The 25425-nt window shown below is 43.6% G+C and overlaps 2 protein-coding genes across 3 annotated transcripts in view; one reads left to right on the forward strand and one right to left on the reverse strand.

Annotated features, from left to right (window-relative positions):
- The window catches only part of TP53BP2 (tumor protein p53 binding protein 2), a 41737-nt gene extending 38642 nt beyond the window's left edge, over positions 1 to 3095 (reverse strand). The window contains exon 1 of the mRNA XM_048937905.1: positions 2914 to 3095. Within this exon, the coding sequence (XP_048793862.1) occupies positions 2914 to 2940 (27 nt within the window). The 5' untranslated portion in view covers positions 2941 to 3095. The remainder of the gene's footprint in view (positions 1 to 2913) is intronic.
- Positions 3096 to 12623: 9528 nt separating this feature from the next.
- Positions 12624 to 24408, forward strand: FBXO28 (F-box protein 28). Of its 2 annotated transcripts, XM_048937960.1 has the most exons (6): positions 12624 to 12882; positions 17932 to 18041; positions 19039 to 19177; positions 21469 to 21664; positions 22855 to 22962; positions 23462 to 24408. In XM_048937960.1, the coding sequence occupies exons 1-6, from the start codon at positions 12670 to 12672 to the stop codon at positions 23854 to 23856; spliced, it is 1161 nt and encodes a 386-aa protein (XP_048793917.1). In that variant the 5' UTR covers positions 12624 to 12669; the 3' UTR covers positions 23857 to 24408. The 2 variants fall into 2 exon arrangements, with proteins under 2 accessions (XP_048793917.1, XP_048793918.1); XM_048937961.1 differs by lacking the exon at positions 22855 to 22962 and having other exon boundaries at positions 12625 to 12882.
- Positions 24409 to 25425: the final 1017 nt, after the last annotated feature.

The following is a 25425-nucleotide window of genomic DNA, read 5'->3' on the forward strand; positions in this document are numbered from 1 at the left end:
AGCACTGCACGTGAGACAAACCGTAAAATGGAGCCTCACCCAGATCTTTGCCGGAGAGGGGGGGGAAATCTTAAAAACCTGACTGGGCACTAAAAGTTAACTCCATCTGTGCTACCTCCCACTACCTGGAAAAAAAAAATTATCCAGTATGTATAATGACGCAAATTACTTCTCAATGCATGCTCATCTTTAGGGTAATAGTGTAAAATTAGGGAGAGAGACCAATTATGCTGCAGAAAAATAGGCTATTTTTGAAGGTGTTTCCAGCTCCTGTTCACCGCTTAACAGAACCAGTCACACTCCCACAAGCCTCTGGCAGATGAAAGGTGAGAACTTCTCACAGCTCATCAGCATTAACCCTATTATTACCTTCATCAGCATAGCTATACACAAGCTGCCTTCTATTACACTCTTAGGCACACTCCTAATCACGTTGTCTTGACATGTGGTTAGAGCGCAGTTTAGCGTCTAGCTGCTATTACCAGCACAAAAACACTCCAATTTCAGGGAAGTCTCCAAAGAGTAGGAGCTGTTGTGCTGTTTCAGCAGTTTCAAAGCTTTTCAGTGGCAACCAGTCAAAAGGTGAATTCCTGCTGGGCTCACAATCCCTGTGCTCCTTATTTGGGGTCACCAGCCCCACAAGTCCCTAAAGACTTACCTCAAAACTCAGTTTGAGGGGTCTGTGTTTTTGTTTTAAAGGTGGTAACTAACAATATTTGTAATCTTTTATTTTTAGTTCTTTTTACCAACATTCAGTTCTCACTGATCTTCCATTATTTGCAAGAAGCATGATGTGAAAAGGCTGCATTCACCCCCTTATTTATGAGTCAAAAAACAGATTCGTGTTCAGTCATAAAAACAGAGGAAAGCCTGAGCCAGCAGGTAAAGTGCTCCTGCCACCTGCATGGCCCATGGCTGCTCCTGCTCCTTCCTGTTTGAGCTCAGTGACATGGAACAGACCAGCAACAGCATCTCCAGGAGATTTTACTGCTACATCTGCTAGAGTCATTAAGATTGGAAAAGGCCACTAAGACTATCATGCCCAACTATCGACCCATCCCCACTAACCCATGTCCCTCAATGCTTCATCTCCATGGTTCTCGAACACCGCCACAGACAGTGACTTTACCACCTCCCCAGGCAGCCTGTGCCACTGCCTCACTGCGCTTTTGAGAAGAGATTTCTCCTAACATCCAACCTGAACTTCCTCTGGTGCAATTTAAGGCCATTACCTCTCAGTCTAGTGCTGTCACCTGGAAGCAGGAGACCCCCACCTCAACACTCCCTCCTTTCAGGCAGCTGTAGAGAGTAGGTCTCCCCTGCCTCCTCTTCTCCAGACTGAATGATCCCAAACACCAGGGTGCTAATTGGCTCAGTTCTGGAATGGATTGATCTCTCTATTTACCACTTGTTTCTCAGTCTTCACATGCAGACAATACCACAGTTGCACAACAAGCTGGCTGTTCCATCTGTAGTTAAGCTTGTATGTTGCCCATTCCTCCATCATTAGTTACAGCAATAAAGTCAACCAGCCCTCACTAAGGTTGGGTGCGATTAAATTATTGCTCATTACTTCCTCCTAATTGCAGGGGAAGAGCCTCATACTGATAGAAAACAAGGCAGTCACAGCACGCCCCAACACCGTCACCCTTTCAGCACAGATCTTGGGTCTCAGACCCAGCTCAGCTCCTTCCCTGCTGCCTCCCAGAGCTCAGCTAGAAATGACCCTTAAGAATCATAGAATCATTATGGTTGGAAAAGACCACTAAGATCACCATGCCAACCACCAACCCCACCATGCCCAGTAACCACATCCTTCATTGCCACACCTCTACAGTTCCTGATCATCTTCAGGGATGGCGATTCCACCACCCTCCTAAGCAGCCTGTGCCACTGCATCATGGCTCTTTCTGAGAAGAAATTTTTCCTAATATCCAACCTGAACCATCCCTAGCATAACCCGAAGCCATTCTCCCTTGCCTAAAGCAGTGCTCCTCAGGGCTTCCCCATGCCCACAGCATCTGGGGGCCAAGCTGTATGCAGGAAGACCATTTGGAAACTCCCTCAGCAAGGAACAAGCGGGCACTAAATTTGCTAAGGTTCCCTATACACACATCAGCCTCTCTAAACAACAGAGAATTAGGGTTTCATTTGGCATCCCCGCTGTTGAAACCACATACTCAGAGACAGACACTGTTACGCTTGCCTTTTACGTTTGGGTTTTTAAAAAGAAAACCAAGTATTGCACATCATCCCCCTCACGCCTTTTGTGCTGACGGCCAAAGTAGCCGAGCCGAGCTCTCGCCCAACCTCAGCCGATAGAAGCGGCGTCATTTAAGACCCGCTTCGCGCCCCCGGCGGGACGCGGCCCCCTCCACTCCCCACTGGGAGAAGAAGCGAAGCCCCCGGCCCGCAGCTGGAGGGGCCCGGCCCTCCCGGGAGCCGCGCACGACGCGGACACCATCTTACCCCGCAGCTTAGAACAAAACCACCCCCCGTGCACACGCGGCGCGTTTCGAGCCAACTTAGAGAACTTTAAGGTCATAAATCGTCGAAAAAATAAAGACGCGTAAAGCGGGGCGCAGAGAGGGCGGCCCCAGAGGGGCGTGGGACGTTCGGTGGCGGTGTGGGGCCCGATGGCCCCCGGCGCTGGCTGCCTTCCAGAGAGCCCGTCTGACGGGTTGGGCCCGAAGTGAGCGAGGGAAAGAAAAAAAAAAAAAAAAAAAAAGAAGAAAAAGAGAGAGAAAAAGGAAAAGAAAAAGTAGAGAGAGGAAAGGGGAAGTGGAAGCCCCCTCCCGCAGCCCCATGGCCAGGAGAGGGCAGGGGAAGGCAGCCTCGCCCCCCGCCCCCTCCGAGGCTCCATTTTCTCTCCCTCCCACTGCCCCGCTCCAACTTTCCGCCCCCGGCGCTCACCGGCATCATCTTGGAGCCGAACCGCATGGGGACGGTCGGTGGCGGCCCCGCCGCCCGCAGCGGCAGAGCGCCGAGCCGGGACCTGTTGCGGAAGCACCCGACTCAGCCCGGCCTCCTCCGCTTTGTCCCCGCCGGGCGCCGCTCTCCCGCCGACTCCGCTCCGAAAGCGGCCCCGGGCCAGCGGGGAGGAGCCACCCCGCCCCGCCCGCCTCCTCCCGCCCCCCACCCCCGGGAGGGGCCGGCGCGGCTCCCGCGGGCCTGGAGCGGCGTGCGGGGATTCGACGGTGCCGGGTCCAGTCGCGCGCGCTGCGCCGGCTGCGTGACGGGGCTCGGGGGGAGCGGCCTCATCTGCTTCTCCCGCTCGTGTGGAAAGCTTCCCTGTGATTAAACAGGATGGAAGGGGATTAGGGGCTCCCTGACGAAGGGAGAACGGAGTCCCGGAGCTAATTCAGGCGAACGCCTCTTTGCTGAAGGGGTGAAATAAAACTTCAGCGGCGCGGATGAAAAGCTAGGTAACTTTCTCGTGAGATCATCGAGTAGGGGGTGGTACTACGGCAGCAGGGGGGAAATAAAAGAAATAAAAAATAGAGTAAGAATTTTTAAAAAGCTAGGAAGAGGTCCCGAAGCCGCTTTTGCCGCTGCCAGCAAAACAAAAGGCACGTTTCTCTGCCCGCCGGCATGACATCACCGGCCCCGACGCGCATTGGGCGCCGGGTGAAAACCCCGCGTTGCTTCCCGTGACGTCACAGCCCCGCCCCGGGTGACGTCACGGCTGCAAGTCCCACAGCGGGGCCCGCGCAGCCCCACGCTGTACTCTCCGCAGTCACTGCGTGCCTCGGGCTCTTGTCCCACTTCAGGGGCGAGGATGCACGGCCCCTCCGTCCTAAGGAGGAAAGGGGTTTGGTACAAACATGGCCAAAGGCATGATGCAGTGGTGTTAACGAAGGGCGGAGTGCCCTGTAAGGGAGCTTTAGGTTCATTATGAGCTGATAACGTATTAATGACCACGCCCATCAGTACGGAAATGAGATGGAGATACGGCAGCAGCTCTCACTTCCCAAACCCAAAACCTTCCGGCCACACGATGGGCTTGGCCCAGGCAAGATGAAATGGAGTAACCCAACAGAACTGTAAAGGGAGAGAGTTCTGCAGCCAGCTGTGTATGTGTGACCATCCCATGGCTGGGGGTGCAGCTGTGTGAAGGATGCCCGAGCACCTGAGTCACAGAATCATTAAAGTTGGAAAAGACCACTAAGATCGTCACATCCAACCATCAACCCGTCCTCACCATGCCCACTGACCACATCCCTCAGTGCCACATCCCCATCCGCATTTCTTGAACCCATCCAGGTACAGTGATTCTACCACCTCCCCAGGCAACCTGTGTCACTGTATCACCTCTCTGAGAAGAGATGTTTCCCAGTATCCAATCTGCAGCTCCTCTGGCATTACTTGAGGCTACCACCTCTGGTCTGCAAAATCAAAATAAAGACTACCATGTTGGCCACGTGTCAGGGTTCTGGTGCCCACAGCTGTAAGTACATCAGCAAGGGCCTTCTGCAGATCCTTGCTGAGTTTTTTGGAGCGTCCAACTGATTCAGGATAAAATAAGGACTGAGATCTTCTAATGCATCTCCCAAATACTGACGGGTACAAACCATTTATGAGCTTATAAAAGAAATACAGAAATGGTTAGAGAAAGATCGAGTAGAGAACAGCTTTCTGATATGTGCAGTAATGACATTTTGCTAGCACATGCTCCTTGCAGGTCAATCTGCAGAAGTCTCTACAGGCACAGCTTCTCGTCGTTCCATTTCCCACACAAAGCTGCCACCCCATCCCTGCTAAGGAAATGAAGCTTCAGGGGGTGCCTGCATTTTCCCCATGTCAGTGCCAGGCTCTGTGTTTCCCATGCCAGCTGGCAGCAGGTTTGGAGCAGCCTCCCTCCACCTGTTCTGTGTGTAAAGCAGGGCCATCACTGCCTGCACCTGTGCAACCCTTAGCACCATTTCTTACCTCCCCATGATGGCAGGAATTTCCCACGACAGTTTATTAATCATAGGAGAGTGTTATTACAATGAACAGGGTTCGTTAAAAGAGCTTTAACTGGGTTCCCCCCAATGAGAAGAAGCGTAAGCGTTTCTGCTCTCAGGTTCAGTCTCCAGGGTGCCAACAGTTGGTGATAACAACGTAACCCACATAGGAACTGGCAGAGGCAATGGTTCCTGCTCCTTTGCATGCAGAGCTATCACAAAAAAGATGAGATCACAGGAGTGGGAGCCAACAGCACCAACAGCTGAAGCCCTGCACCTCCTCTGCTTCCTGAGAGACTGTGGGGGACCAAGACCATATGCAGTGCCTGAAAAACAGTCACAGCAAGGGGCCAGCTGAAGTTGATATTCATGGCACTGCTTGAAAAGCATCTGAGGGAAGGAGGGGAAAAAAAAAAGACAAAAATGTACCAGAGTAATTCTTCTTCTCTCCCTGCAAGAGAGATCTACTTGATCTAAACTGCAGAAAATTGCAAAAGCAGAAAGATACTACAGATAACAGCGGTAGTGATGGTCACTATTGCAAGAACCCCTTTCATTCTTCATCAAAAAGGCTGTGATCCTGGTTCTTAGACTGTTTCTAAAGCAGTCACGTGAGAAAGTTTGTCACAAATCAACACAGCAACATCAATGCAACAGCCTCAGGTTTGCTACCCACTGCCGCCTACTGTTGAAATAGCACCATATCAATTTTATGATCTTTTACTACTGAAGTTCAAAGCTTAAGAGTACAGAATGGAAAGCTTCTAAAACAAGAAAGGCAGGAAGAAGAATGCAATAAGCCAAGAGAATTGTTCATTTAAACTCAGTGGGTTGGGGCGGAAGATCTCTAACATTAACCCTAAACCAGACCCTAATCCTAACACTAAACATAGCCCTAATGCTATTCACTAACTCTAAATCCTAATGCTAGCTAGAACCAGAACTCCTATCCCCAAAACCTGGCACTAGCGAGGTCAGTCGTAACACTAACCTCCAGCCATAACACCTAACCTTAAACATATCCCTAACATAAACACATAACTCTAATCCTAACTCTAAATATAACCACTCACTTTAATTCTAACACTAAACCCTAACCCTAAAACTAATAGCCCTAACCCTGGACACTGACTAGCCTTAACCCTAACCCAAAACATAATCCTGATACTCTCTAATAATATAGCCATAATTCCTAGCCAAACCCTAACTCTAACCCAAAACTCTCTCTTATCTGTAATGCTAACTTTGGGCAGGAGTTGGGCAAGCCACTGAGTATGAGAGCATCCAATCTCCAGTACTTCATCAGTGCTGAGACAGGGCTCAACAAGCTCAGCCACTGGTTCCATACCAGAGGGTTAGCCCCAGGATACCTTTGTGTCCAAGCTCTGCTGCTGAGTAGGGAATGGATAATATGTGGTGTCTGGCTGCCCTCAAGGCAGACCCCTCTGCTTCCTGTGGACAAGGTGTGCACTGCCAGGCTGTCCAAGCCCTCTGCATTCACAAAGTTATGCACACCGTTTTCAGTATTTATTTTGTTTTTAAATGTCAAATCATAGACTTTGCAGCGGAAAGAGTTTTGCAGAAAATGTACAGCAGTGACTGAGTCTACTTCCCAGATGGAATAAAGGTTCACCAGTACTGAAATCTGCAGCTGAGACTGATGAAATCCCTAAAGGAATCTGTTAACCACACAAGCCAGGACACCCTATATCATCACCCTGGTGGCTCCTGCAGAAGAAAAACCCAAGTTGTATTTAAAACAAAACATAAAGAGGCATTTGGCAGATGTTAATTTTTAAGTAAGACATTGCAACTTGCCACAACTTGTCACGTCCAATGTGTTAGGTATAAAAGGTTGGGGGTGTTTTAGTCATTGAGGAGTGATATAAAAGGCGTACCTTCCTTCTGGGGAAAAGGTACTTCTTTCCAAAACATCTGAGTCTGGTAACTAAAATTACTTTCTTCAGCTGTGAACCCGCCCTCTGTCAGCTAATCACTTTATCTAAATCACATATGCACCCCACTGTGCAGTGTGCTCATTTGATCACATCACCCAGTAAGCTAATAAATAATTCTAAGAAGTCAGCAGCACCCAGAGACCAGCAGCACTCAGAAACTGCTTCTGAAATCTGCATTGATTTTGCTGCAATCTATTCAGCTCATAAGCTGATGACTCAGCAACAATTTCAAATGGTGAATCTGCAAAAGTAGAAAGTAGCATTAACATCTCCCTGTGTAAGCATCACTCACAGTAAACAAAAGTCTTCAGTTCTTTCCATATCAGCTAGGAATTATTTAACTTCGGTAAACTAAAGCTTCTTTGAATTATTTGCTAGAAGAAAACTCTAATTTCCATACTAAATTATTTTCCATGTAATATACATTCAGTCTTTTGTTCCAGAGGTAACTCAACAGAAGGTCAACCAGCCATCTAAAGCAAGTCTGGAAAGTCCCCCAGAAGCAGGAGAAATGCTTCCTCTTCCATTAGTCCTCAGCATCCCTGGAACAAAGGTAGGCTGGCAGAAATCAGTGTTTTGTATGCATCATGTACAGCTGCTATTCTCAATAATTAAATTATATTCATTGGACTCACTCTGGATTTCTGTCAATTTATCTCAGCACGAATCCTGACTGAAGACCCTCTGTAGCAGAATGTCTGCATGAGGCAATTACTGCAGTTGTGTCTGCCTCAAGCTATCCCATAAGGGAGTTGGTCAATAAGGAAGAACGGGAAGGAATTAAACAATATGCTAATTAAGAACATACACATTCAGCTTTTGCAAACAGGAATTTTATGATCAAAATCCCATTCTTTACCAGCAGCTTTGGGACACTGCTTGGTCATACAGTGGAGCTACATCCTAGCAGGAGGTTAGAGCATGTGGAGAGTTAAATGAATGCTTCCATTTTATTGCTCCCTTGTTCCTGTTTCTCAGCTGCCAAGAAGTCAGCCTTAGCTCATGCTAGCAATTCCTCTGGGGTCAAGAGAGAATGAAATCTGAAGGATTTCAGAAAACACAAAATGATTTCAAGATCAGGCCCAACACTTTCTTTTTTGTAAGGGAACCACAGAATTGAGGAGACTGCATCGTTGTTACTTCTGGGTAGTGTACTCATTTTCTTTTCACATTCTCACACAGAGCTGTGCATCAGCAATTCTAACCCTGCCTTAGATAACATCAGACAGAGGTGTATGGTCTACAAAAAACAACTGACACTTTAGAAGCTCTCATTTTCTTACACATCAGCACTATTGGTACAGCCAGCGATGTTTCACTGAGCTGAAACGATGAGACACTGAGGGACATTACGACATTACTGGTGTCTCCACCAAATTCTCTTTATCATAGTTTAAGTATATGGTAATATGCAAAAAATCAAGAGAGTTCCTTGAAACTTACATCAAGCAGATTAGCAGAAAAACTGAGTACTTTCTAATGGTGGAAAATGAATCTTTGCCCTAGGGAAGAAGAAATGTAATAAAGAACAATAGCAAAACTCATGTGATTAAGACTGCCTTTCTGTTAATGTAGGTTTTTCCACTGAGCTTACGCCTGAGCACAGCAGTGTGAAGACCCTTAACATGGCCAAGGCAACGTGCTAGCCAATACATGATTCCACAGCTTACCTAATAAACTTATTACTTGTCCACAAACCCTCAATCGCTTGTGGATTTGAAAATACTTATTTAAACTTTTTTTGGAAATCTAGAACAAAAAATCCTATTTAATGAGAGCCTGACTGTGCAACATACCTAGCCTACCAAAACTAGTCAAGGTTAGTTTGGTCCCTGCGCTTTTAGCTGAGAAAATCTGCAGAGAATGTTTTCTTTCATCCCCACTGTTCTGCCTCTGAGCTTCATTTTAAGATTAATATCAGAGACCTTACACAGTGTGCTACAAATAAATTAAAAGGTGGATGGAGGTTGTAGAGGTGATTTCTCAATCAGGTTTTTATACATGTAGCACCACTGGGCCCCAGATTTGCAAAACTACAAAGCATCCACTTAAACATATTCATATAACAAAACTGGGATTACGTTGCTTTCTGAAACTATAAATACAAGTGAAAGTAAGTATCAAGTTACCTATTATTTCATAGCATTTTTAGTTGCAAAACATGAATACGTGCAAATTTACACTTCTGCCTACTCTTGTTAGAAACCTGTAAAAAGGAAATGGCTGTGGTGCTGATATTTGTTTATTTTTGTTTGCCTGATTGGTTTCTTTTAGTTCCAGGCTCAAAAGCAACAGTCTGTCTACATGTAACTACTCTCCTTTATAAGCCATGCCCTAAGCTTTGTGTGGACGTGGACTTGCACCAAGATTTTGCATTAGTTTTAAGCCTTAGACTTTGCCTCAGTATCCAGCAGCCTGTATGAAAATACAGCTACTCAAATATAACTATCTGATTTCAAATTTAGCACCTTTTACATATATATATATAAGATACACAAAGTGAGCAAACTGCCACCACCCGAGAAAAGAAAACCTGCCTTGTGGGAAGGCATTTTCTATTTTTCTCTTGATTATACTAACTTAATAAAACAAATCTGTTCTCCTCCCACCCAGCTTCTGCTCTTATACTGAATTTCTGAGCACGTTATTCCTCTTTGCTGCTATATTCCCTATTAACCTCACAGTTCTTGGCCTGGTTACACACCTACCTTCAGCTTCAGCTGCTGGATTTTTTTCCTTTGCTCCTGTCTTTCCAGATGTCCACTTTTCAGTTCCTACACTTGTCAGTTCCTATGTAAGCACAGTTACACTATACTTACTAATATAATAAACGTATAGAAAATGCAGCTTATATATTATTAGGCATAAAGGTTTGTCTTAAAACGTAAAGCACTACTCAAAACCTCAAACTGCTCAAATTACATGAATAAACAGAAAGCATTCTTGAAACTATTTTAAATTACATATATTAAGAGGAAAAAACACCACTTGCTTTTACAATATTAGTGGACTACCAGCATAGACTTCCCATGCCAAGTCACAAGATTATAAAGAGTTCTCTCAAGTGTGTTTTAAACCACTCAGAGTGCATCTGAAAGGAGAAACCATAAAACCATTCCCATAAATAACCCCTTGTTCTCTAAGATAGCCAGATCGTTTTACAGCAGCATTGATGACATGGGAAGGGGAGGAGGGGAAATACACAATGTGTTCTGCTCCTAAAAAGGAAATATTAATTTCAGTGCACATTTTTGGAGTGCCATTAGGATGACACACATAAAGTCTCACCCTTACATTTTCCCTGCTCCCAAGATAATATTTTCCTGTTTTTTCTTTTATGATAGAGGTTCCAGATGGGTTTCCAAGGGAGAAGCTGAACATTAAAAGGGTCATGATAAACCTTCAAAGACCATAAGTTTAGCCAAAAAAAATTGTACCAGAATGCTCCAGGCAGCCACTGCTTTAGTCCTACATTGATTAAAGCTGTACTACCTTGGCACAGGTACTATAATGAGCAGTTCCCATTCTCCCCAGACATTTTGTGACTTTTTCCCATAGGCTTTGTTGCTGTCACTTCCCACACTGACAGTGATTTCCTTCAGCAAGACAGTTTTAAGCAACACCATTCCCTAATAATATATGCACACTCACACTGCTAGCTTTCAAAAACTGTGCCCACCCCTATCAGAGTAAAATGGCTGTGAAGCTACAGTGCAAGTGCCAGTGGCTACACTCAGAAGCATCAGGAAGGTTCCAGAAACAGCCTTTGGTTCCATTGCTCTGCACTCCCGCACCAGATACAGCTACTATGACCAAGAAACATCACAAATGTATAGGCAAATAAAAGAGCAGAATTTGATTAATTGTGCATTTTGTTAGGTCTGGCTGCGTTGGGGGATTACTGCAGCGTTGTAACACAGCAACCAGCTCTCTTTGCAGCCATTACATCTCTGAAAGTCAAACTCATACAGTTCCCAGTGTGACCACCTTACTCTTTCTTCTCTTTCACAGAGTGAAAGGAAAACCCTGTCGCTTTACAGTGAACTGCGTGAGACTAACACAGTGCATCATTAGTGCACATCAACTGTTGTGGTCAAGAGGTTGAGGGAGGTGATTCTCCCCCTCTAACTGCCTGGTGAGGTCACATTTGGAGTACTGTGTCCAGTTCTGGGATCCCTGGTTAAAAAAAAAAACAGGAATCTCCTAGAGAGAGTCCAGTGCAAGGTCATAGAGATGATGAGGGCCTGGAGCATCTTTTGGACAAGGAAAGGCTGAGAGACCTGGGGCTGTTCAGCCTGGAGGAGACTGAGAGGAGATCTTATCAATGCTAATGAATATCTAATGGGCAAAAGTCAAGTGGATGAGGCCAGTGAAAGAAAAAGGGGCAGTGGACACCAACTGGATCATGGGAAGTTCCATGTGTTGCAAGCCGAAATGGCTTGCAGTTTGTTGTATCTATCTCAGTCCCTCGGAATTAAGACTCAGAAAATAGTCAAGGTGTTAATCAAGCAGAAGTGTGCCTTTATTTATCAAAAGATGGGAGAGCAAGAGAGGAAAAGGAGACAGAGAAAGGGAAAGAAAAGTAAGTCACTGCTGTGAATCTCATGATGTTCAAGCTCAGAGAGGGTAGATTTAGGTTAGATATAAGGAAAAAATATTTTACAGTGAGGGTATTGAGGCAATGGAACAGGTTGCCTAGGGATATGATTGATGCCCCATCCCTGGAGACTTTCAAGGTGAGGCTGGATAAGGCCCTGGGCAACCTGGTCTAGCTGTGGTGTCCTTGTTAATTGCAGGGGAGTTGTACAATATGGCCTTAATTCTGTGATTCTATATTCTGAGGGTCTGTCCTTCTGCTTCTGGGGTGGCTGAGGATGTAGAGGAGCAAGCGCCACTGGCTGACAAAAGCATATGCCTTTTATGCTGTATGATGGTCCCTTCTACTTGAGCCAGGAGTTGTTGCCAGGCATAGGATGTCCAGCATCAAGCTCTGCGTGTATGCTGCACCAGCCGTGCTTCACCATTCACATGGTGGTCATGGAGGGTTGTGGTTGTGTGAGGGACCTAAGATCACCTTAAGCAAGACCACTAATTCCTGACTTGCGCTTGCGCACAGCATAGGGTTGCTCAGCACCCTTCACAAAAGTGTTACAGTACAGGTCTTGTTCTGGGGCCTTCACAAGACTGTTACAGTTCTGCAACAAAAATTCACAATGTTACTGTTCCATATGGAGTTGTCAGAGTCCAAACACAGGAAGGAAGGATGTTTTTAGTGTGAGAACGGTGCAGTGCTGGAACAGGCTGCCCAGAAAGGCTGCAGACTCTCCTCTGAAGATACTCTAGACGCCTCCGTGTGCGACCTGCTGTGGGGAGCTGCTGCAGCAGGGGGTTGGACCAGACGATCCCTAGATGTCCTTTCCACCCTCTACAGTTCTGTATAAAACCAGCAGTGCAAGGCAAACTGCTGGTTTACTGAGCTCATCTGCAACGACAGTAGTTACTTCAAGTACTTGGTGTAAAGAACACACCAGATCCAGATGCTTTTATCCTGCTCAATTCTCGCTGACAGGGTCACCTGTGCCCTCAGCCACCCCTCGCAGCGGGTCTCCCGCAGGCAGCGAGCCCTGCTCCACCTTGTCCGCTCCCCGTGACCCTACAGGGCCCCGGGGACCCACGGCAGTCCCCGCCCTCCTCAAGCGAGAGCGGAAGTGCCGTCAGAGGAAGGCCGGCCGCCCGCCCTCAGCGGAGGAAGGACGGGCTGTAAGATGGCGGCGGCGGAGGAGCGGCTCCTGTCGGAGGGGGAAGGCGGCGCCCCGGGTTCGGCGCGGCTCTCCCCGCCCCCGCTCTCGCAGTCTCCCGAAGCCCCGGCGCCCTTGGAGCAGCCGCCTCAGAGCAACACGCTGATGGGGCTGCCCATCGTGGCCATCGAGAGCATCCTCAGCTTCCTGTCCTACGACGAGACGAGCCAGCTCCGCCTGGTAGGGGCTGGGGAGGGGAGGGAAGGCGGGCGAGGGGCAGTGCCGCGGCCGCCCCGGGAGCCGCCGGAGCGGGAGCAGCCGGGGAGGAGGCGGGCAGCCTGTTGGGCAGGGCTGAAGCTTCTCCATTCTGCCCGCCCCGCGCCTCCCGTACGGGCGTGCAGGTGTGAGCCGTGCCCGCGTTCCTAGCGGGACCCTGCCGCCTCTTCATGCCTCTGATCCCATTCCGAGCCCTGTAAAGCAGCGCGGGGTGCCGGAGACGTAAATCCCCGGGTGTAGGAGGTGGCGAGATCGCTTCTCCGAGGACCCTACCCGGTGTCTAGAAAGAAAAGTGGGGCAGGAAAGGAAGACTTAAAGCTGTGTCTGCCCGAGAGTCCGCCCGCTGCTCCCAGCCGTGCTCACGGATCTAATAAAAGATACGAGCTCCACCTGCAAACTTCGTTGTGCCCAAAAAAGCTCGGAGGTCAGCGAGGAGATCAGTATTAGTCTTCAACTGCCTCAGGAGCCTCGTGTAAACTGTGCCATAATATGACTGGCTGTGATCTTGCTCAATTTTGTATGAGATCATGTATGGAATAATAGTGAGGGAATTAATACGCAGCTTATGTAACCCTCTGTCAACTTGCCTGTGCTGTTTCTAGTTTAAGAACTCATTAGCTTAAACCAGATAGTATTACATATGTATTTCTGCAGAGAATTGGACCGCATTTGTCCCAGATCAGCAACCTGATTCTAAACTGAAAGCTCTTTAAGCAGAAGCTCTGGTTTTATTCATACTGCACCAAACACACAGTACAGTCTTTAACTCAGAGGGCGGTGAGGCCCTGGCATAGCTGCCCATAGAGCTGTGGTGCCCCATCGCTGGAGGTGCTCCAGGCCAGGTAGGATGGGGCTCTGGGCAGCTGAGTTGGGGGGGCAGCCCTGCCCATGGCTGGGGGTTGGGGCTGGGTGGGCTTCAGAGTCCCCTCCAACCCAGACCATTCTATGATATGGTACTTAATATTTCTAGCATGCTGTCAGTCCTATAATCTCCAAAGATTTGCCTCTTCTGTGAGAGTAGATAGTGGATGTGTGGGGGAAAAAAATAGCATGACTTTTATGGATGGCAGCCTCTACAGTTTGGATAAAGGAAGTACATGTACTGTGTTTGGGTGTGCTTACTATCATATACTCTTTATTGCTGCACTAGGCACTGCTCTTTGCTTCAGTTTTCCTGTTGCATTTTATAAATGGTAGCTGTGGGAACTGTCACTAAGCAGTAGGAGGGTTTTTTCTTCCTCTAAGGCTGTTAGTGTTTATAAACAATGCTTTGTCAGCAGTGAAGTTCAGAATGGGAAAGGTGGTATCAGGACTTAAATAACTGCTTAATTCTCCATGTTTCTTAAGAAGTGAAAATACCCCTCTTATGTAGCACAAGTCCATTTTTTCAAGAAGACTGTTGCTTTGAGCCATTTCAAGAACAGCAAAAACAAAGTGGATAAGTATCAGTAGAGATGCACATACAAGGAATAAAACTAGATGTAGATGAGGGAAACTACTCACAGAATCATGAAGGCAGGAAAAGACGCTTCAGATCGTCTTATCTAACTGTTGACCCATCACCACCCTGTTTGCAAATGCCACATCTACACGTTTCTTGAGCACCTCCAGGGACACTGACTCCAACACCTCCATGGACAGCCTGTGCTAATGCTTAACCATACTTTCAGAGAACTTTTTCCTAATATTCAACCTGAACCTCCCCTGGTGCTCTATACCCTTCACTGGCTTTGTTGCCCCAGGGGTCCCCTTGGATGATGCCAGTGGGACAGCATGGCATATGGGCACTGGGGAAATTGATCTTTCCCTATTTTTAATTTTTGAGTAGCTGACAGCCAAAAACCTTAATTTTCATTGAATTCCTCATGGTACCCTTAAGCACACAAGGTGAGAAAATACACGAAAAACACACTTGTCTTGTTTAACGAGCACTAACGTCAAGAATCACTGCCCTTCTGGTCTGGCCTAATCAAAACCACATATACTTGATCAGCTTGATCTTTTCAATTGCCATGCAGAACTAAAGGTGTTATTTTGGTGGTTCACTGGAGGCTAAACAGAGGTGAGGAAACTGGACATAACTCCAGACAATACTGATGGAGAATTATGGTAGCATTTCAAAATAACATTGTTTAGGCATGAGTTCATAATGGAAATTCATCATTGTCAGGTTTTTAAGGGCAGATAACTTTAGGATACACTTGTGTGTTTGTGCACTGCACAAACAGCAAACTTTTCTTTGAGAACTTACTTGAGTTGCTTCTCATAATGCATTTCATAATGAGTAGGATTCTGCTAAGGATATGTTATGGGACCAAATTAATTGAATGGCAGGGATTAAATTCCTTAGGTCTCATGCTCGTTAAAAGTATGCTCCTGAACAGCCTCATTATCCCATGGAATGCCACATTCTTAGGGTTAAAGCACCTTGGGGAAGGCAGGGCATCAATTGGCCTAAACGAAGCTTACATGCACTGTACATACACTGACAAAAAGTGTGGAGTCCCTAAACTGATAGCTTTGAGTGCTGTTGCAGGGGGAGGGAACACTTTTTAAGTAGCATTACATTGTGAATAGGAAAATGGCAAAGCAGGAATGAAAACCTAGAGCCATTTTTCTGGAACAAGTCATTTCACTTAATTATGCCTTATTTGTATGATGCCATATTCACTTAAGTGGAGCCTGTACTTTCCTGAATAAAATAGAGTAAAATTGAGTCAGTACTTCCTTCTGAAATCACTTTGAATTCTACTGGTAAATGTATATGTGTACTGTCTATTAAATGTGGTAACATCCTTGTCTGGAAGAAACAAGTCTTCTTTTTGAGATGCAATTATGTGACATTTGGAATGCTGAGTAGTGCTCCTCCTAATGAAGGGTGGTTAGTTTTGAGCAGGGCTGCTACATAACAGTTTACAATAGCGGTGTCACAGTCACGGAACTTTGGTCAGTTGTCCTAAAACAGTAGCATGGGCTTGTGCCCCTCTAAGTTCTCTTTCCAGATGCAGTCAGCCAAGAGGATGAGAGCTGGACACTTCTGAAGTGGGATAATAATGATGTCCTTAGTCTCAGCTTGGAAATACATTTCCAATCGGGCTATTGCCACATGACTGCAGACAAACAGTCCCACAGTGAAAAGCAAACAATTAATAAATGCCTTCCATGAACACTGAAGATAAGGTTACCTTGGATTGAGGCACATATCAAAAGTGTCTTAGATTCTGCAGCAACTTTGCACTAGTGTTCTGCAGAGCACAAATAAGGACTGCTCAGCTTTAATCTTCCCACAGTTTCAATAAATCTGTATTTACAGGCATTTCTATTTTAAGCCTTGCTGAAGTCATCAGCATTTTGTCACTTATTCTTTAACCTATAAAGGCGTTATGAAATACAGTGTCTGTGTAGCCTCTTGATTTTAAAAAAGAACATACCATGAATCTGAGCACTTGGAATGCATTTTTACTTCCAGTTTTGATACTGGTCATCTGTTAGTGAAGTTGGGAAGAAATAACACGTGCTTGGAGGAAGGGAAGCTGTCGGTCCTCTAGCAGACTGAGTCGCTTTGTTTGTAACAAAGTGGAAAATGAGCTCTTCTGTCAGGTCTGTTACTGTATACATGTCACCATGCTAAGCAGAGCCACCTTTTACATTTCATGCGGTCTTTGAAGAGCTTTCTAACACTGAAATTTGAACACAGTGTTCTACTTGGGCTGGCATTTGAGGGAATGAGGGCTGATGTAGCTTTATGGCTAGAGTAAGGAAATATCCACAAAACTCGGCGAATATGAGCAAGTCTGAACTTCTGGCTTTCTTACAGTCCATTGGGATAGGAAATATCAGAAACTGTCTTGGACCAATATGAGCACTGAAAATGGTGATAATGCTGCTTTAGGTATGACTGCTGACAAAGCAGTCTAAGACAGGCATATTATTCTTGTAACTTCAAGTGTCGTGTTTTTAAATGGTGTCACAGGGAATCAGTTGAGATCTAAGAGGTGACATTAAATAAGCTGCAGACAGTCATTATTGGATTCTGATGGTATCAGTTTAGTGTTTGGGTTCTAGACTGCTTGTTGTCACAAACATGGACAGTGTCCAGAAACCAGGGCAAATGAGTAAGATTACAAAATCTTATGTTTAAAAATCCAGCGCAGTTCTTAGCTGTTACAGCCTGCTGCCTTTCGAATATGGGAGGTATTTTCTGCCACCAGATGTCAGTATAAACATGATGAAAATTTCTCTTTGTGCTTCTCCACTGTTTGTCCCTAACAATGTATCTAGGATTTTGGAGTTTTTTGCTTGCTTGTTTTTCTCCTGCTGAATAACTGTATTGTTAACACAGCCCTTGTGCAAGTGTGACTTTCTGTTTCAGGGTTTGGTAGCATTAGAGCAGGTATTAATGTCATTACTACCTACCGCTGTGAAAGAAAACAGCTGTTGGTATCCAACATAGCCAGCAAAGGAATCTGTTAAACAGAGAAGACTTCTGTGTGAAAAGGAATCTTGCTTCTTGTGTGCTGTAGTGCATAATTCTTTCATCTGTCTTCCAAAAGATGAACTATAAGCATTGAAGGAAAAACATCATTTCTTGTTTGTAAGGCATCTTTCTGAGATAATACTGACTTCATAGAATCATAGAACACCAAGGTTGGAAAAGACCTCCAAGACCATCTACCAGAGTGACTCTGAGTGACAAGAGGGCTTTTCAACTTCCATTATTATTAAAAGGAAATTATGTCTGCTTATGCATGAGTGGAATTCAGCCTACTGTCTCTTTTTATGCAGAATCAGTAGACTTGCTTGTGAACTGTGTGGAATGTAGCACTCCTTCCTGATCAGTATTAGAGGTGGCAATGCCTTAAGTTGTACTGCAGTTTCTGTCTTGAAATTCAAGAAAAACTGCTAAGGGAATCTTGTGCTACTCAGCAAGTATGTGTAAGATAATAAATAGTAAAAGTGTCTTGTGACATTATTTGATACTTAGAAGATTTGTTTTGTTTTACTTAAATACAGGTTTGTAAACGAATGGACTTGGTTTGTCAACGAATGTTAAATCAGGGATTTCTAAAAGTGGAAAGATACCACAACTTGTGTCAAAAGCAAGTTAAAGCTCAGCTTCCAAGGTATGTACCAGCTAAAACTGTTGAACTTCAATGTGCTAGATTCTTTTTAGCATTATACTAAAAGGGAGATTCTTGCTGGCTAATTTGGTTACATATCTTGAGAATTTGAATCTCTTTTGTTTTCTGTTTTTCCCCCCGAAAGCATTATAACCTAAGATCTAATTACAAGATAATGGTGTGGATGAATGTACCTTGCGTTATACTATACTAGGAGCTGGAATATTGGAAATTGTCTCTGGTGTTCTAAACAGAGTAAAGAAGAGTCTTGTGTTTTTCAGCCCTTCTGGCAAATCCAGAAGGGATGCTTAGAATGAATAAATGCTATTCCTCTTCAAGATGAACCGATGATTTGTCTATGGCTCTGCTTAAAAGGCAAGGTTCTTCAGTGCCAGGGATGAAATTAGGAAAGGGAGGAGACTGTGAGCTCTCATTACTGGGAGCTTAAGGTTCTCTTAAAAGCAATAGTTTTTCTCCTCTTTCCAGTGTATATGGGCAATTGCTGCTGCCCTACCCTATCAGATTTCCCAGTCAAAGTGAAGAAACTAAATGCTACTTACTGCTGAGATTATTTGCCAAAAGCTTGTACCTCAGCTTGAGCTTTGTAGCAAGCAGTAATGCTGTATTAAATCTGTGTGTTGCATTGAAATATTAAATGCAGGAATATGGGAGGATAAAAATAACCACCCTGAGTCATTGTCTGCTGCTAGTTAGTACTGAAAGCCTGCTTTTAGCATCCCAAATGACATACAGAGTTTATGGTAGCAGAAGATGTAATTACTTAGAGAAAAAAAAAATCGTCTTCAGAAAGTGTGCAATGCTGTTATGAGCTGATATCTAATCTCTGCTGTGTTTTGTCCGTAGACAGAACAAATGTAGCGGTTATGTTTTCAAACCTCTAAATGGTTTTAAGGATTAAATTGAGTGACAGTTAAAGTTTTATTTTGTGAACTCCTTGTTGAATTACTGCATGTAAATCACTTAATGGTCTGTCTTCTAGACGAGAGTCAGAAAGAAGAAACCATTCGTTAGCTCGTCATGCAGACATCCTTGCTGCTGTAGAAACGAGACTCTCTTTGTTAAATATGACTTTCATGAAGTATGTGGATTCCAATCTCTGTTGCTTCATACCTGGAAAGGTAAAATGTAGTCTAATTTATGTGAATGTGTATGTTTTTTAAAAAACATGATGGTGTAACTTCAAGTAAATTTGTCCCAGCTGCTCCAGATTATGTAATGTATATGCTACTGAAACTGATTGAGATACTTAGAACACACAAGTTAATGCTCCTCTGTAACAGGCAGTGTGAAATGAATGAACCAGACTGTATCTAAATACTATTTAAAATTTAATATCTACTTTCCCTCAGTATTTTTACAAGGATTTTTATAACACAGGACATGTAGGGTTTAACTCTGAATTGTAACTGTACAAAATAGCTGGACTCCAGGTCATCAGAAGATACAGCAGAAGACTAAGTTTTTTTTTTCATATGGGTTTGAATACTTCAAGTTAATTGAAGTGAGATGTATATAGTGTGTGGAAGCACCTTTCAGTGTTGCTGTGGACGAGGTGTTTCTGTAAATTAGGTGGGTAAACTTTAAATGTACGTAAACTTTGTTCAGTATTATTACTACTAAACAGTTCTGGTATTTCAGACTACTACCCCAGCATAAAGTATAAATTAACCAAGTGATAGGATTGTTTTATAAGCTGTAAAAACAGAGGAAGAGAGGGGAATTGACAAGATCATTGTCTGAGGAAGAAACTCAAAAAAAGCTTGGATTGAAACAAAATCTGTGTCCATTAGCTTAACGTTCTGCTATTCATGGGCTGAACTGGGTTGCTCTGGGATGAATGCAGAAGTTAGCTGTTGGATTGAGATGAAGCATGGCAGGCATTTCTGCATTCAGTACAGCAGGATAGGCTATCAGCATGAAACAGTTTTTGTCTTGAAGAGGTAACTTGATTTCCATGCATTTTTATTGCCTTGATACTAAGTTAATCTAAATTACTATAGTTTAATATATTTAGGTTTATTAAGTTTATATTACTTTTATATCTATAATCTAATTTAAAATACAGTGTAATATAACAAAGTCAAATAAATGTAAGGCTGTGATATTCATGTACTGAATAGAATACCTAAAAGAAATGTTGCCTTACTTTTCCTGAGGGGTAGGTGGAAAGGCAGTGCTGAAGCTAGACCTGGGCTGTGTAGGAGTTGTGCAAACAAGTTTGGCAGCCATTTTCCTTCTGGGCACTGGGTCATAAAGACATTATTTGTATTCCTATGTAACAGCTAAAAGAGATCTTTTTAACTGTTTACTTGGTATACGAGCTTGATACCGCTGCTGCTCTTTCACCACAGTTATCAGTTCACCAGGAAGTCAGATTTTGGTCAAGCCTATTCAAGGTTCAGCATGTGATTTTCCCCCACCTGCCATGTTTGAATGAAGCTGCTGCAGAACTTTCAGGAAATGAATGTGTTAGAACACGTGAATCCTGGTTTGAGGTTCAGCGTATTGTGTTAAGGGTTCTTAACACTTCATAGTGAAGTGCCACTGCAAGATTTTATGTTGAGGATAGCAAAAAAATGCTTTGTGGATGTTGTTACTGACGGGATATAATGTGAATAAAATTAGAGAAAGAAGCCTTTGGGAGCTTCTTTCTTGTGAGATGGGATGCTCTGTTGGTTCTAGGCTCTTAAGGCCCACATCCTTCAGTAAAGTCTTAAGCCATTCTTAATCATGTGCAAAATTCCTGGCTTGGTAGTTTCTGTAGTAAGAAACCAGCACTCTATCTTGGCCTGCACAGACTGTAATTCATAGATTAGTGAGGCACCTTTCATCTCTGTAGTTCTGCTAAACAAAAGGCTGCTTTTCAAGCCTCTTTAAGAGGGTGCTTATGCTCTCTGCCAATCCTGGATTGGTATTTCATAAAGTAATACATTTTGGGTGTAATCCAAATTTGCAATATTTTGAGTAGGAGCAAGCGAATTCATGTAAATATTTACAGCTCTTCAGACTGACATAACAGTAATTCTTGTTATTCCATTCCTGTGTTGTGTACATCTCATGACTGGCTGTGGGAATGACTGCTTACTGAACAGTTTTCATCTTGGTTCTCCAAAAAGAAACGATGATGCTTTACTGAGCATGTAGAATGCCAGTGTGGATGCAGTAAAACAATTTCACACATGTTAATTCATGAGTTTCAATAGAATTGTGATCCATCAAGTGAATGGTTTTGTCTGGTATATCGCAAACGATACTTCATTTCCAAACACCAATAAAGAACTAACACACAGAGTGATGTGCAGGAGTAGTGGTTCTGTAGTGAAAGTCTCTGATGTGCCAACGCTTTTAGAATGATCTGAGATAATCTTGTCTTTATCAGAAAAATCCTAATTCTTCTTAAATGTTTTAGGTAATAGATGAAATTTACCGTGTGCTAAGGTATGTAAACTCTACAAGAGCTCCTCAGAGAGCTCATGAAGTTCTTCAAGAACTAAGGGACATTTCTTCCATGGCTATGGAATATTTTGATGAGAAGATTGTTCCAATACTGAAAAGGAAGCTTCCTGGGTCAGATGTATCAGGACGTCTGATAGGAGCTGCCCCAGGTATTAATTCCAATGTATAGCTAAGTGGGTTTTTTTGTTGCTTTTTTTTTATTATTTTATTTATTAAAACTCAGAGCACTATCTTTTTAAAGCTCCCTCCCTTCAATAAGTGAGCTTTATCACATAGGAATTAACGATACTTGTTTCTTAAGAATGCCAGCCATGAAATTCATTCGCTTTGTAATTTAAGGAGGCTTTGTATTGGCAAAAGAACGGTCACTTGAATGTATGTTACAATTATGCATAGTGTGTATTCATTAAACAAACGCTTTTGTGCCACCAATGAATGAGACTTTATCGTTGCACTTGGTTGAAATTTGGCACATGAGATGACAACTCAAGACGCCTTTTATATTTAGTAAGGATCAGCAAATGAATTGGCCTAAGCTGCTGTAGTACACAGAGAGCTAGAACACACAAATTTGTGCTTTCTTTGAATTCCCAAAGCAATAAGGTATATGTTAGCAATCAAAATGCTTGTGGGTAACACTGAAAAGGCAGCTAAAATAATAGTCTGTAAATAAACAAACTGGTCCTTTGTAAACCTCTCAGGCTTTCCATAATTGATGTGAACCGAAGTGCTAAGGTAGTTGCCTCATAGAATGGCCAGAAGCAAAAAGTTAGTAGAACTGTAGTGTTTTCCCCGTCCTGAACTTCTTTCCACACACCATTGGAGAATTGGATTGCAGAATATGCTCTTTGAAAGGATAACTCAAAAAAAATAAATCACAGCTTAACCAAAAATGATAGGTTGAACTGTAGGAACTGGTTGTGGTTTGCTGCATGTCTAGTCCATCCCTTTAGCCATAAGGCTGTATTCCACCTCTTAATTATGTCTAGATAATTATACCTCAATTCCAATGAGTCTGTCAGCTAAGGAAGCGTTGCCCAAAACCATAGTTGATGTCAATCTGCTCACCAAACCCAAGGCTTAATGTGATGTGAAAGTACCTATCCTGTGTTGAGAGAATAGCATATGTAATGGTAACCCTTTAGTGTCAAATAAGTGGATCTTAAAAAAAAAAAAAAAAGAAGAGGATGACTGTTCAAGGTTGTTCCAGATTGTTCTGTCTTCATTTTACTTGCACTGCATTGCTAGAAGAGTAAAACAGTAGAAAAAGTGATGGATACCTTTTTATGTTAGAAGTGAAAGAAATTATACAGTAGCTGTTAGTCTCCTTGATTTGCAGGAATTTTAATAAAAACAACATTCCCAAGCTCAAACTCCAGTATGATTTTAGGACTTAGGAAGAATGAGTATACATCATCATGGAAAATAAATCCCCTTCTTCTAAAAAGTAAGTTAAACTGAGATATCTTGTTAAGCCCTGAATAAGAAACAATTAGAATTGTAGCTATCTACAACTATGACAGCAGAATAAGTGTGCCCTACTGAATTACATTTCACATAGATATTGTATAATACGTCTAATTTATAGCTGTACTGCAGGTGTTTGACTTAACATGTGTCACTAACTCTAGCTGACCACATGTTCTCTCTGTAATTGTTGATCTGGCTGAAGGTGGGGGGGCTTATATATGGAAAATGAAGAATGAGCTGTTTTTTTCCATGTTACTGGAAATCCAAGTATTTAAAATTGAACTAGCTGTGACCTGAAATGCCACGTGCTCTTGTTAGATACTTAAAATAACAGTAAGTCTGTTTCCATGTTCACCCAGCCAGTATTCAGATTTGTGCTTGGGGGTGATGTAGGGGTAAGCAAAGTAGGAGAGGTGGGACACGATTTCTGCTTTTGTCTAAACGGTGTGGAGTACTAACCAGAATTTCCTCTGAAGTTCCAGGGCCTTCTGCAGCACTAACAACAATGCAGCTGTTCTCCAAGCAGAATCCTTCAAGACAGGAAGTCACCAAACTCCAGCAGCAAGTAAAAGCAAACGGTGCAGGTGTGACAGTGCTAAAGCGAGAAATCTCAGAGCTTCGCACCAAAGTGCAAGAGCAACAGAAACAACTCCAAGATCAAGATCAGAAACTGCTAGAGCAAACCCAAATCATAGGTGAACAGAACGCCCGATTGGCTGAGCTCGAACGCAAGCTGCGAGAGGTGATGGAGAGCGCAGTAGGAAGTTCTTCAGGTTCTGGTTCAAATGAACAATCTCCTAGAAAACGGAGGAAGGCGGTTGAATCCACAGACTGTCCTAGGAAATCTAAACGCCTTCGAAACAGAAAATAACTTGGGGAGTCACTGACGCCTTCAGGAAGATACACTGCTTTAGTAGCCCAGGCAGGTCTGCTCGTTTGGATACTGTGATTAGCTTCATGGTGTCACGTAGGCTGCTGGCTCTTCAACACACCACTTAGACTTGAACGTGAATTTTCTTTCATTGAGACTTTTCCCCTGCTTTCTGGATGGGTGGGCCTAAATCACAGGATCTCTAAGATTTGCAATAGATACATACTAACCAGACCTGCTCTGTTACATTTTGAAGGGTTAACCTTTTTTTTTTTTTTTTTTTTTCCTCTCCGTGCAAACGTGTTGAAAGTAAACTTATTTGTGTTTATGCGTATGTTCACATAAAATCTTAAATAAATTCAGTCTTAACTGACTAAAAAGTTGAGCTTAAAAGCAGATGTCCTGTTCACTTGAAGAAAAGAAACGCTTTTAAAATCATGTTTTAGAGAACTTGACTTTTTTGTTACAAGTGACCTTGTCTGGAATGTCTGAAAAGCAGCGAATACTTTTTTGGGATCTCTGTAACAAGTAAAACAGACTTCTTAAGTTACACTATTGCCTATATATTTTTGTAAACTTATAAGGAAAGGCCTTCTATCCAATCTTCACATGCACATGCCCTAGTTCTAGGTCTTGGCAGCCATATTCTACATTTGCATGCGTAGATGCATGTAGAGCTTAGCCTGCTAAAAGCACTTGTCTGAAGTTGTCCTTCTCTCTGAGTACACGGCCCTGTAGAACAATTCCTTCATTCCTCAGCCACAGCTCCACACCTGCATTCAGCACAACTGCTTTCTTACAGCAGGGCTAGCAGCAGGAGCATTGGGAGCCAGCTACGTGCAGGCTACCTGCTGCTTTCACTGCCTGCAACTTGCAGGGATTGTTGGCCAAAGCAGGAGAATTGAGAAGCCGCCTATGCATCACTTGATACATAGGCAAACATAAGAATCAGACAAACTGTCTCTCTGGTAACTAAACTCAGGGGGACACCATTTGAATGAAATGCTGTATTACAGAAAAATTTAAGCTATTTTGTGTGTATGTGTTGGGAGTGGAGTGGAGATTTCTCTGTAATACAGAGGCCGATATTCCAGCCTTCTTTGTCCTGACAGGTAAATTGCTTCAGACAAAGCTTTAATTTCTTTTGCACTTCTGTTTTGAGCTTGTCACTGGGATAGCATGTCTCGCACCGTTCAATCTCCCTGCTCACTTCAACAACCTCAGAGTTGTATACAGTGATTTTCTTCTCTTATCTGTATATTTTTGGAACCTTATACAAATACTATTGTCCTTAGTTTTGTTTTAATGTACTAAACTATGTAGCTTTATCATTTGATTTAAGTTTTAGGGTTTTTTTCTTGTTTGTTTGTTTTTTTTTGCTTTCGGCTTAGGTGGTGCCCAATTCAACTTGGCATGGCACTGAAAGTGCAAATGCTGCTTTGTAGCTGTTCAGAACCCTGACACCCTTACCAGAGGCTAAAGTGTGGCTTTCTTGTAGTGCTGATGTGAGGGTTGTACGTGAATCACCAACACAACCAGAAATCGTCTGGCCAAATGTTCCAAAATTGT

This window comes from Lagopus muta, chromosome 2, assembly GCF_023343835.1.
Source record: "Lagopus muta isolate bLagMut1 chromosome 2, bLagMut1 primary, whole genome shotgun sequence".
NCBI lineage: Eukaryota > Metazoa > Chordata > Aves > Galliformes > Phasianidae > Lagopus > Lagopus muta.